The following is a 13266-nucleotide window of genomic DNA, read 5'->3' as shown; positions in this document are numbered from 1 at the left end:
GCAGATTTTCACCACAACCAAATACAATCTTGTGTCATCTTTTATAAAAAGCTTCTTAGGATTAGTGAAACCTCTAATAGTCAGCATGTTTTTCAACATAAAACCATGTACTATGTGTCAGGCGGGCGCATAAATCACCTGTGGTTGCATGCCAGGCACCACGACACAGCAGGGATAAACAGATTTGTTTGCCTCTACTTCGTATTGCAGTATGAGAGCAGCTGTAAACTATTCTGCTGTAGCTGTTGTGTATGCACTTCTCAGGCGTGATCACTACAGCTCGCCAGCAGCTCTATCTGACCAAATAAAGTGTGCATCTGCTCGCTTTCACTCAGTCCCCGGACATCAAATAAACAGTACAGTTCCATTAATTTTAAGTATAGCCTTCAGTCAGGTCTGCATGTTATTAACTCCCCTGATGATTTCCAGTAATCTACATGTTGTAGCCTGGATCATCATATTAAAAATAAACTAATTTCAGTTAGTTTGTGTTAATGCATGTCTTGTTTGTACAATATCGAACAGTTTCAACCCACACAGGTCTTCATCAAGCTTCCAGAACTTGATATGCTGAATATGATTAAGATCAATCCCGAAGAACACACTATCTGTGTTTTACTTCTAAATTATATGGAAGTCAAGGCCATATACAAGTATTGTGTGTTGTGCAAACAAAATACAGAAAATAAAGAATACAGAGTAAATTATTAATCAGTACACTTAAGTAACTACCACAGTACAGAGAGCCAAAGTAATTCACATTTTTAAAGCTGGTGTCTGTTTCACTTGATTCAACCAGACAAATAAATTTTCCATTGTGGACTGCTTTCACTGGGCTCTCAAAAAATCTGAAAAAAGGGGTTTCTGTTCATATTCTCAGCCCAATGTAAATCTACTGATGTACAGAAAAAATTGGGCAGCTAGTCACTTTAACCAAGATGACACATGAGAGCTGTAGTTACTGAATGCTTTGTCATTTAATCTTCGTTAAAATGAAACTCCCCAAATTTATTGTCCAGCACAGCTTAAAATAGCGACAGAAAATCCCAAGGTCAGATAAGCAAAACTTCTAAATCAACATACGTGAAGAACCGAAAGATAATGGTACAGAAGCTAACCAGAAAGTGGGGCAGGACTTCAGCTTTCCATAAGACCTCTTGAAAAAATGCTTATCTTTTTCAGTCCACACTGAAATGCACGCTTTTTAAATCGGTTTGAAAAATAGCTCATTATTCGAGTGTCAAAAAACGGCTAAAAAGGAAGAGAAAAAGATGCTTTTGTCTAATTTCTGAGAGACGAATCAATGAAGTGAACATTCCCAAACACCTCTGCCTCTCTTTTAAACGGTGCCTTTTTTTTTTTTTTAAACCACCACCAAGACATAAGTTAGAAAAGGTGAAATGAGCTTTTGATAGCATTACTTGTAAAAAACAAAACAACAACAACAGGGCAATGACTGTATTTCAAAAGAGGGTTTTCTCTGTCACTTCAATATATGAGTGCCGATCAGACGGATGTTCTTGCTTGACTTTTCCTGATTAAAGCTGCAACACTTTTCACAGCCCTCTAAACTATTTGGCAGCTTACACTTTTAACGCTTGACAAATGCTCACTTGTTTTACAGCTGCAGTTATTGTAAGTCGCAGTGGATAAGAGCTTCTGCTGAATGCCTAAACTGTAAACAGCTGCTAGAGCAGGAAACCTGTTAATGTGCAGACAGAGCGATGATGAGTAGAGGAACCAGGGTGAGGACAGACAATAAAGCTGGCTGCTCCCCACTGATCAGCACACTAAATGCATTATGGGAAATAAACAAGCTCTGAGAATGCCTGGCCAGAGAAACTTGAACTGGCCATACATCACATAAACAAGAAATGTAGGAGTTATGGTGTTTAAAATAGCTAATGGGGATATCAATTATTATACAGGCCAAACCAGGGCAGTCATGCAAAACTTTTATTCACTTTCATTGGGTGTTTTCCCATTCCACACATAATCACGAAAACCGATTATTTAACAAGCTTTTTTTCCTCTCAACTCTGATAATTACACAAATGTTTTGTAAAGAACTGTTGTTTACTTTGACATCATCTCCCAAATCCCACAGCTAAAACTAGATTGAGACTGAGCATGTGAGAGAACCTGCCTGCCTATCAATCACGTCCTGCCCCTCTGCACCTGGACTGTGGGCGAGAACCGCAGGTTTGCGGGTAAACAGAAATACAGCTCGACTCTCTAATTTAGACAGAAGAGGCATTTAACAGGTAAACATCTTCAGGCTCCCTCTCTCTCCCTCCCAGCAACTGGTTAGCTCAGGGAGGGGGTCAGATTGGAGTCTGGCTGATTGGAAGCTGTACAAGAGGACTCCTATCAGAAGCATGTCTAATTAAATCATCTGCAGCAAATCACGGAGACAGGGCATTACAAGAGATTACAGCTCGGTCCGGCCCTGCCCATACCCCCGAGAACAATGGCCTATAATCTATCTTAATTCCCCCGCTAATCAAGCAGCGCAGGGCTCAGAGTCTCATGGCTGCTCTGCGATCACTCGCCACTGGATTTTTAACCTTTACCAAAATACGAAACTGCCCAAAACCCGTCTTCCTCAAACTCCCATTTCATATTCACCACTTTTTAAAAGGCTATTCTACCTCTAAGGGAGTTGGAGAAAAAGTAACCATTTATACAACATCGTTCACTGCCTGGTCTTTTCATTTAATGAAATCTTTATAGCGGTGTCCCTGGTGTGCAGGCTGCTCTCTCTGCTGATCTGCCTCACATTAGGGAGGCTGGGGCTCAGCATTAAGCCTCACTTAAAGCCGCAAAACTTTAAGGACAGCACTTCCCCTTTCATTCAATGAGATGATCAGTAAATCTCTCCACTCCAGTGATCCTTCCTCTCCCTCTCTGGCCTGTCAGACCAGTTACAACATGTACAGCACTAGTGTGACCTACAGGTTTAACTGGCAGACAGTTGTATGTCCAACTACTGATGTCATACAACAGGTACAATGCATTCATTTATAATGAATCATTGGGATAGTCATGTGTGAGAGAAGCCAAATTACACTTCAGCAGAACACACTTCTTCAGAAGTGGCTATTTTTGAGGTTGTATAATTTATAATCTTGCTAAGCAAATATACACTCAGTTGCGAGTTTACTAAGTAAATTTCTAATTTACTATTTTTTAACTTATGCAGTCTAATACAACAGCCCTGCAATGAATCCTACCTTTGTGAGAGTGATGATGCAATAACCGTTATAGAGAGGTGTTGATTCAACTTCATGGTGATTTCAGAAGCTGTAGTTTGGAGGCTGCATTATACTGAGAGGTGTTTCTAATATTTTGTCCAATCTATTTACATGGGGTAAACTAGATATTAGAAACACCCCTCAGCAAAATGCAACATAGCCCAACAGCACTGCAAACTACATCCTCCAAAATGATTATAAAGTTGAATCAACACCGCTCTAAAACTGTTTAAACAGAAACTGATTCTAACCTTCATGAAGTATAATTTAGTGGAGGGCTGTTGTATTAAACTGCTTTAGTTTTAGCTAGTATATCTTCCACTGAGTGTTGATGAGGGTCTACTTTTTGCAATATCTATATGACACTGTGTTTTACCTACTGTATATGAGCATGTGGCAACACAACATACGTAACATGAAGAAAGAAAACCGAAGATATGGAAACTAAAAAAAAAAGTCTGGAAATTGGAATTTCAGCCAGAAGAGATTAATACATTAGATGGGACGAAGGAGAGGATAACAACAAAAACAGGCAGATCAATTGCACAAATCAAATGTTCAATAATTTTTTTTGGTGAAGGTGTAAGTTAGTTTAGTTTGTAATTTAAACATCATCACTCCTTTTACTTCAGACTTAATGCAGAGAATAAGTGGTCATGATAAAGTATAGACTTAAAAACAAACAAACAAACAAACAAAAAACTTCAGTGAAACATGCAGTTTGAGGTTCCTCCTGCAGGCAAACACCTGTTAAGCTTAAGAAGCTTTGTAAAATGGATTTGACGATCATCTTAGCCTTAAGATACTTGTGGGAAACGGGGCTCTGGTCTCTTTGTACCTACAGTATGTAGCTGTAAAACATCTTTCACCTGCATGTTTCCTGCCTGCTACTTAGGTGAACCATTTTCTATAATTTTTATTTGCTAGAAAACATATGGCAAATTGCAAAACAGACTCCTCTGTGCAGAAGGCTACATAAACATTTCTAATGTACAACAGATGTACCGACATCTGACTCAATTAACCTAAGCGCGAGCCAAAGTAATCATCTAAACAAGACAAAATGTTCTTTGTGATGGACGTAACACCAGTTCTGCTTTCTCCAATCAATGCAGCTGTTCATCTGCTAATCTACCAACCACATGAGCTGAAGTAAGCATGCAGCCTGGCTCTATCCTGCCTCAAGCATCATCAGTGGTATCAGTAATAAGTGCAGTACAAGCTACTGCCTTTCTCTGGATGAGGATATTATGCCAGCACTCTACTAATGGAACATGACTATTCTGTCTTTCCCCATGGCTCCATTTCCGCGTGAATGCGGCCTCTCTGCCACACCACCCTGACTGACCCCCAAGCTGGACAAACTAATTTGTTTGGGGTGGGTGGGTGGTGGGACATTAGCAGGGTGGGGGACTGGGAACTCTCTCTAAAAAATTGGTTACCAAACAAGATCTGTGGCATTTAATAAAGCACACAGCTTAGAAACGAGAAGATTACTGAGAGGAGACAACGCAGGAGAGAAAAAAAAAGAGAGAGAGAGAGAGATGGAGATGCTAGAGAGGAGGAGAGCAGACTGAGGCGAGCCACAGGGGAGATGGCAGTCGTGGGTGCCCTTGAAATTGCCTGACTCATTTCTGCAGCAGTACGGCCTCGCGTGGTGATGGCAGGCTCAGGGAGAGCTCTTGGCCGGGCTCTGACAGTCGGAGAGTGAAAGACAGCCTTGTTTTCAAACCACCAGGAGGAACACTTCAAAGGCTGGCATGCTCATTCTGCCTTTTCAAACGCCACCCCTGCATTACAGCGAGGCAGACGAGAAACGTGCTGATACGTTATCATGATTAACCTTTGTGTTTGTGGTCTGATGAGAAAGAAATAACTAGGTATGAGAAAGGATAAATCAAGGACAGTATACAGTTGCATCCGGACACTTTGAGTGACTCAACACCACAGTAATCATTTAATTCTTCAGCTTCGGGGCCTTTATTTGAACTCAGACCAGCATCACTGCACAAGTGCCTGCTGCCATACCATCTATAGTATCAATAGTCTCTGGAACAAAGTTAGGTCCCCAAATATGCATGGAGAACCAGGGGCTGCAGTCTTATTTCCCTACGAATCTAGTCTAACACCACTGTCAACTAGAGCGGAAACACGTCCCTAGGGCAAACAGACAGCAGGAAGAGTGTCTAGTCCTGCAATACTGTGGTCACACACAGCCCACTGACAGTCTCGATCATCACAATTAAGGCACAGTGCCTGCTGCGGCTTCCACTCTGTCCTCCGCGGAAGCTGACTGCCAACTTCAGGCCACAGTAGTGTGATAATAAGTGCACAGCTTCGTCCAGCTCCAATCATGGTTACAGCGATCCAGCCAACCTCTATTTAAGATGGCGCCAGCACTCCAAGTGTAGCATGACTGAGGGAGGGAACTGTAATCTCATCACCATTAACCATGTTGCCTAAAATAAAGGCATTATTTCCCAGAACATACAGCATGTACTTTACAGGATGAAAGATGTAGATAAGAATGTCTGGCTTTCTGTTTATAACCTCATTTAATGAGTACAAAGTAAAACTGACAGGCCAAAACGTTTCACATCAAAATAACAGCAGATTAAAATGATAAGACTGCTTGGTGTGTATTAAGAATCTGGAGATTTCTAGTGCTGATTGTGGCTCAGTTTAATGTTTTAGTTCAAGAAATTGCAATCATTTTGCATTAACAGTGCTTTCTGCTCTTGTACATTACATTTAAATGGTGTCTAATGCTAATATCATTGGTGGAATAAAACCCCTCCTAATCAGAATGCATTAGTTCCCTGTGAAATCTCAGCTCACTGAAGCAAATGGCTGGGCCGCAGACAAATCCTCCTCGATCCTACCTAAACGTCCTTTATGTTGAGAAATATGCGCAAGCAAGCAATTATGTGTTGGGTGAATGTCTGCCAGATGTGTTGGGTGCTGGCTGTGTTTGTGCATTACAGATTTGGTCTCAGGAGTGTTTTACGGGGAAAAGGATGCAAATCAACAGGAGATAAAGCTCTCAACACAGCAACAAGACTCAAGGCCTGAGGTCAGCGCAGTGACATGCCAGACTAAGGAGATTACAGCCTCAGACCAACCAAAAGCTGCCCTCGTCAGTAGACACTGGCCAGCAAAACACACTGTCAACACAGAGTTAAGGCGGTAGTGCCATGACTTAACACAAGTGTGTTGTATATCTGAACCCTTTGGGAATCTAGTCCCTTTGAGAATATCAAAAGCTTTGAATACTGAATTGTGTTGTAAGTGGATTGTAGCTTATATAAAATATAAACCATTAATGCATTCACATTGTGAAATTCTGTATTTATGGTTCAAGTGCTCCTCATTACATGCGTCACCAAAATTAGGGTTTATTTATTCAGCAAGTCTGATGGAGATCCAGATCTGTTTGGCGAGACCTAAGATGGAAGTCACACAGCAGTTCTGGAGACTACGTCTTTATGTTCCTGTATTGGTGGCCCATTGTAAGGGTTGGTCTACTGTATAGTAGATATTGAAAATTGATTTTGTCGTCCTTGAAGCTCTGATTGTGAAACACACTAATTGTCATTGTTCTGCTGTATGAAGATAGATGGGTTAACAACCACAAGATGATGGAGGACATGTCTGTGTCATCCTGCTCCTCTAGCAGGTGATGAGATGAGAGGATGACGCAACCTAAAAGCAAACTGTGCTGTGAAAATGGACAGTAATAGTTAACCATTATTACTCAGAATGGTTTCTTTTTTCCTTTTTCCCTGAGAACAAAATCATGACTCTTCACAGAATATCTGTCAATTTTAAGCAGACCGCACACATTTTCCTCCTCCTCTTACAGAGGAATCACAGTTCTGCAGAACCACACAAATGATGAGTTATATCACGTTAACGGAGGCAGAGGAGAGAGCAACACAGAGACGCAGAAACAGTTTAAGCAAATCCCAAATCCCATGTGCCAAAGTGTCAAACAATTCAACACAAAAAGGCCAAGCTTTGGCTCTCAACCTAGCAAATCCTTTCCCCCTCATCTACAAACTTTCCCACCCTACAAAAACTCTAAGGTTCATTTTAAAAAGAGGCCACCAAATTGGCACGGCATGTGCCCCGTCTGGCCCAGATAGTGGAGCTGATTGCTGCTGCACTTTCACACATCCTCACCATGTTGTTTTGGCACTTTAGTTAAGCATTGTTGAGCCTCATGCTAAAAGTGAAGTTTGTGCCTACAGGCATAGCTCTCACACATTTGTTTCTATCTGACACACAGCTCCTGTTTGCTCACTGGAAAGAAAAAAGAAATTGCAAGTAAACTTGTAAGTTGAGTATTACTTACATGGGCTCCGTCCTACAACAAATGAATTCAGAGAATAAAGTTCAGTGACAGCAGACATGTTCCTAATCAAATTTACTTTGCGAACTCAAATGAACGCAACACCATCTGCTGCCTCGTTCTGATGTTTGTGTTAGTCTGGTAAGGACGGGACGTTAAGTAACAAACCACCCCACTTGTAGACCTAAAAGGGGGAGTATGCTGAGCTCGTCATGGAACATGGTTGTTTCCGATGGGGCCTCTGTGTATTCATACTCTCTTTCAGTATTGTAGATCTGGGAAGCCTCCAAAACTCCTGCCAGAATACAAAATGCCAGATCGCCGCCCTGAAAAGAGCTCCAAGCAGAGGGACAAGCTGGTATCCAAGAAAAGAGAAACATCTTGTGCTGGGCCTAATTACTTCTGCTCCAAGATTACACAGTTTTGACCTTTCTCAGGCTTCCAACACAGAGCATGATTGGAAATTAAGGAGGCCAGCATTGATGTTCACAGTGCTGTTAATTATATTTAATGCAGAACACAGGATGACACAACTGTAGCTGTATACTACCCACTAATCACCTCACTGTTTACATGTAATCTATTAATTGAATTCATTGTACTTGTCTGTTATTTCATGTTTTAATTCTTAATTCTCTCCTCACAACCACCGCAATGGAGTTCATATGTATAAGGAATTTGTTTTGGTGCAGGTGTCAGAACAGCAAAGTAAAGAAATAAGTCAGCAATAAAACAGAAAAATAAGATTAGATAGCTGAAGAAGATCACAAAAAAGCGCTTCAAATGACTAATATATTGACTAATATACAAATACACAAAAAGCAATATATACTACAGAATAAGTAAGGTTCAGTGTGCTGGGTCATATGTGCGCATATGTGTGCAAAGATACCAGTAATGTTATCAGATAAGTCTAGTGCAATCAGCTGTTTAGATAAATAACCAATACGCCAATAAAGTATCTGTCCTGAAACTTACATTTCAGGCAACATGAAAGCTGCAGTAACAGCTGCTAGGAGCAGTTAACTTTATTTTTCAGTTAACAGTTGTTATTCACACTTCACACTCGCTATTTTGTGGTCATTTTTCTGGCTCTGGCATAGAAAGCTGATGTCCCAATTCTTAATCCAGTTTACAAAGCTCTGATTGGCTTGGTTGTTTTCCAACAGCTGTCAATCAGCACAACACCAGACCTACTTCAATCTCTGAAAAATCTAAGATGCTGTCAGCTTCTGAGGTCTGTAACCAGGCTAGTAGATGTTAGGGCTATGAGATATGATCTAAAATCTAGAACAAATATAAATGTAACATAAATATAGATAACCAATATTTACTTATAACAATTAAATGTAATGATAACTTTTTTAAATAAATAAATGCATGATATTTCTTTTTTTGCGTTCCCTTTTGTCCTGATTAATTACAGTATGACCAATTAACAATGGACTTCAGGACTGAACTGTTGATAGCTGATAGGTTGACTGAGCTTCAGGTTAAATGTCATTGGTTGTTGTAGATGTTCTCAGTTTAAATATGTGGGCAATTGAAAATTCTGAAATGACTACATTTGGGGCATTTGTAGCGTCATTAATTGACAAAAGAAATGTTGTTCATCAAATTTTATACCATCACTATTTCTACCATCAGATGGAATTTATAATTCAGCTGCAGTCTGCATAGAGTGTCAAAGATACACTTTCAGAGGAGTGTAAGAGGTCAATGTAATGTATTGTCAATCTAATTAATACAGTCTCTGCAGCAAAGGAGGACTCTGGATAATAGAGTACAACTCAAAGTTACAGAGTCTGTGGCATTTTAAAAATGCAGACATACAGCTATGATGATAGTATAACATTACACTCAAAGTTTTGGATCACCAAAACTGTGAAACCACAAGCACAGATTATGTTTGTGTAACATCCAATGTGGCCTGAGTGTTGGTCTGAGCTGCAATGGAAGAGTGTAAACGCTTCAAAACTGCATAGCTGAGTGTTAACTATCAATGCTCTGGTCTGTTTCTTATCAGAGCTCACCTCGCTGTCTGCCAAGAGAACTGGAAACCAAATGTTTTTATGTTACAGAGAGCAGATCTGAATATCAACATTGGTAACAGCAGACTTAATAAATGAGACAGACTATACAAAATGACACTGGGATGTGTTTCTTTGCATACTGGTGCAAAGAAGAAACAGGATTAGGAGCTTTGTTTCACAGTTATTGGATTTTGGCTCTGTGGGAATGGAATTACCCAAACACAGAGAGGAAAGCAAACACTGAACCATTCCTGTAATGCAGAAAATATGACTCAGTGTAAACACTTATGACACATTAACATAAGCTTCGTAAGGAAGCTCATATCTTCAAAGTCACTGTCATGAAAAATATTCTTGATCTCAACTATTTTCGTTCTCATCTCGACAAACACTTGACATCTGTTCGTGCACTTCTTCTTCCTTACTTGCAGAGTCAAAATCCCTTTACTGAGAGGTACCACAGTTGTTTTAATTGATCTAAAATGCATCTAAAACACTTAGAACAAATTTGTAATTTAAAATAACCATCGCAGGCAATATAAAAGGCAGGTTTGACATTTATTTCTCCGAAAAAACAAAACTAAAAACATTTACTTCAGAAGGAACGACACCTGACAACTGAACTGACAGATGAGCCAGGTAATGTGGGAGTGAAAAGTAAATTAGATATGTTTCATTCCTCAGCACCTACTGTACCCAAAGTACTCATGAGCAAAGCACAAAATCCCCTAACGGCTTCAGCGAAGCTGCTCTGTGGCGGCAGAGGACTGAGGCCGAACAGTGTGGGCAGCTCCCACGGAGTTAATGAGTGCAACTGCTTGAATGTGGCGCAGAGTGCTTATGGGTTTTAAGAGAATGTCAGCCTCACCCTTGCTAATGAGCTGTCAGAATGCGTGTGCTTCGATAACTGACCTGTATCTCCTCGTAAGCCTCGTCAATAGTGGTTACTTGGTGCTGCTCGTGTAGCGCCGGCTCGTCGCAGAAGAAGCACACCAGACTTTTGTCTGTGAGGCAGAAGAGCTTGACCTTCTCGTGGTCTTTGCAGGGGTAGGAGCTCCTCTGGGCGTTGAGGATGGCGTCCAGCGGGAAGGCCGAGTAGCGCTCCACAATGTTGGACAACTTGAGACTAGGCGAGAGGAGGGGATCGGCGAAGGTCCGTCGGCACTCAGGACAGTCTCGCGTTCCGTGAGGCTCCTGCCTGCTCCAGTGCTCGGTAATACACTTTCTGCAGAAGTAGTGCTCACAGCCAAAGCTGACGGGGTCCTGGTAGATGCTGAGGCAGATGGAACAGAGGAGCTCGTCCTTTAGACAGCAAGCCATTTGCAAACACGGAGACTGAGCGGCATCTAAGAGGGCAATTCTCTGGAGCGGAGTATACTTGGTTTAATTTTCAAGTGAGTGGTTCACTGGCATGTGGGAGTTGACTGACGAGATCTTCAGGAATCTTGGGATTTCACCTTTATTGTCTCTGTTGAAATATGGCAAATAACAACAATAAGATGCCACTAATCTTTTGTTATGCACGTAGTGCACTGGTCTGATACATTTCTAACAAAATAAAAATCATTAACAGGAACAGATTCTTTTGGTTACACATTAACATTCAGACATTCGGACTTCAATGAGAGCTCATTTAACATCTAATCTTACACATAGAGATTTCAGTGGGCTGTCATACCACTAACATCGGCTAAACCTGTGTTTGAAAGTCGAGTTTTAACAAGTAGTTGTTAAATCGATTTGTCCGATCAACAGAAGATCAATCAGCAACAATTACGAAAGCCAATTAATTTGGTCTATTTCGTAAGTCATTTTAAGCAAAGATGCCAAATAATTCACAGGTTCCAGCTTCTCAAATCTGAATATTTGCTGGTTTTCTTATAATAGTACATTGAATATCTTTTGGTTTTGGACTGTTAGTCGAACAAAAAAACTAACCTGAAGATGTCACCTTGGGAAAATTTGATGGGTATTTTCCACAACTTTCTGACATTGTATAGATCAAATTATTATTTGGTTGAGAAAACAATCAGCAGAATGGATAATGAAAATGATCGTTAGTTGTAGCCCTATTTGAAAGCACTTTTACTCAGAGAGTACTTGTGTTGTTGATCAAATCACCTTAAAAATCTGCACAATCTAATGATGATATCTGACAGAACCTGCAACATAGGTTGCTCTTGTAACCCCTTGCTTTCTTAACAATAACATTAAACTCCATTTTAATGTAATTTCATTTAGCTTTCATAAGAGAGCAGATGCAGTCCAGTTTCACTTTGTTAGCGTCCTCATTACCTGAGGAAACACCTGAACATGTTGATGCTTTTATCAAAATACTTCTCCACCTTGCTACATCTAACAGGATCTGTTGATTTCCACAGCCAACTGTCTGCACAAACCAACAGGGAAACACCTGCAGCGGTATTATCTCCGCTACGGTCTTCCTCCCACCCCGCTGTGAAGAAGCGTCTTTTTAAATTCCCTTATGAAGAAGGTTTCAACAGCCCGGACTGAGCTTTTTTAATTCTTACCATCTACCACAAACTGTCGAGCCAACATCTGTGCTGTAGCTTAGCATACATGCTATTTAATTGGCTTGCTTCACCTTGGACGTAAGCTGGATTTGTAAACATAACCGACCAGGACCACGACACCACCAACCACCACAGCGGGAGGATGAGAGGGGGGTAGAGGCACAAAAAAGGGGGCAAAACACTAATTTAATAAGCTGCATATTAAAAAAGTTGGATTGGGAGGAAGCATATGAGGGGTAAGGGTATCTGAACATGACATTTCATAAACGACAGAATAGATGGGAATAGAGAAAAAAGCCTCAACTCACCAGCCTCTCCGCAGCGACTTCAGCGGCTCCAATGCAAGTGTCTTTCAGGAAGGAGACCAACACACAGCTGCAACAGACGCACCCAACTGTGTTGAACGATGGGGGGGATTATCAAACATAATATTGGCGAGATAACTGCAATTCGTCGATAAATACGTTACGAAAGGAAATAGAAGTTAATTTATACTTAATTTAGTATTAAATTAGAATTTAAGTGATTTGGTGGTGGATACGAGGCTTAAAAAATAACAATATAAAGTTGTATCTCCCTCTAAAAATGGAGTGGCTCAGCCTTCCTCTCTCCCAATTCTCCCGGTTAGCATCACTGCTTAGCTAACATGATTACCACCACCATGTACAACACATTTAAGAACACAGTAAAATAAATACACGAACTGCAACTAGATCCGTATAAGACACTGTTTGACTTGACAAAATAAGTGAATGAAATGCAATAAAAATGGACTGTCACTGTTCACTGAAACGTTTTCATGAGCCGAACGACAGCGGCTTCCACAGGCTGCAGTGTCCGCCTTCAACCAGCAGGAGTCAGGAGCGTACGCAGAAAGCACCATGTTCTTCCAAGTACAGGTGGTGAGCAAGAATACATCCACACCTTTTATAGTGTATATACACACCCATTAAACTCCCATATAAGAATTATAGGAGAATCACTGGTTAGTATGTGTTGTAAAATTTGTAATCTTGGTTTAATCTGCCTCTTCTGAGAAAGTGCAGTACTGAATCACAAACAAATGTAGACCTACCGTTTTTGTGTATATTGTC

General features: G+C 40.7%; 1 protein-coding gene across 3 annotated transcripts in view; it reads right to left on the bottom strand.

Annotated features, from left to right (window-relative positions):
- trim62.1 (tripartite motif containing 62, tandem duplicate 1) overlaps nucleotides 1-13054 on the bottom strand; it is a 31899-nt gene extending 18845 nt beyond the window's left edge. The window contains exons 1-3 of one of the 3 annotated variants that reach the window (XM_044166341.1): nucleotides 12953-13054; nucleotides 12481-12547; nucleotides 10551-11106 (exon numbers count right to left, since the gene is read on the bottom strand). In XM_044166341.1, the coding sequence (XP_044022276.1) occupies nucleotides 10551-10958 (408 nt within the window). In that variant the 5' untranslated portion in view covers nucleotides 10959-11106; nucleotides 12481-12547; nucleotides 12953-13054. Of the gene's footprint in view, nucleotides 1-10550; nucleotides 11107-12169; nucleotides 12288-12480; nucleotides 12595-12952 lie in introns of those variants that run through there. The other 2 variants (XM_044166351.1, XM_044166362.1) reach the window with 2 other exon arrangements.
- Between the last annotated feature and the right edge of the window lie 212 nt (nucleotides 13055-13266).

Source organism: Siniperca chuatsi, linkage group LG2 (genome assembly GCF_020085105.1).
Source record: "Siniperca chuatsi isolate FFG_IHB_CAS linkage group LG2, ASM2008510v1, whole genome shotgun sequence".
NCBI lineage: Eukaryota > Metazoa > Chordata > Actinopteri > Centrarchiformes > Sinipercidae > Siniperca > Siniperca chuatsi.
This window is presented reverse-complemented; position numbering and strand designations above follow the sequence as displayed.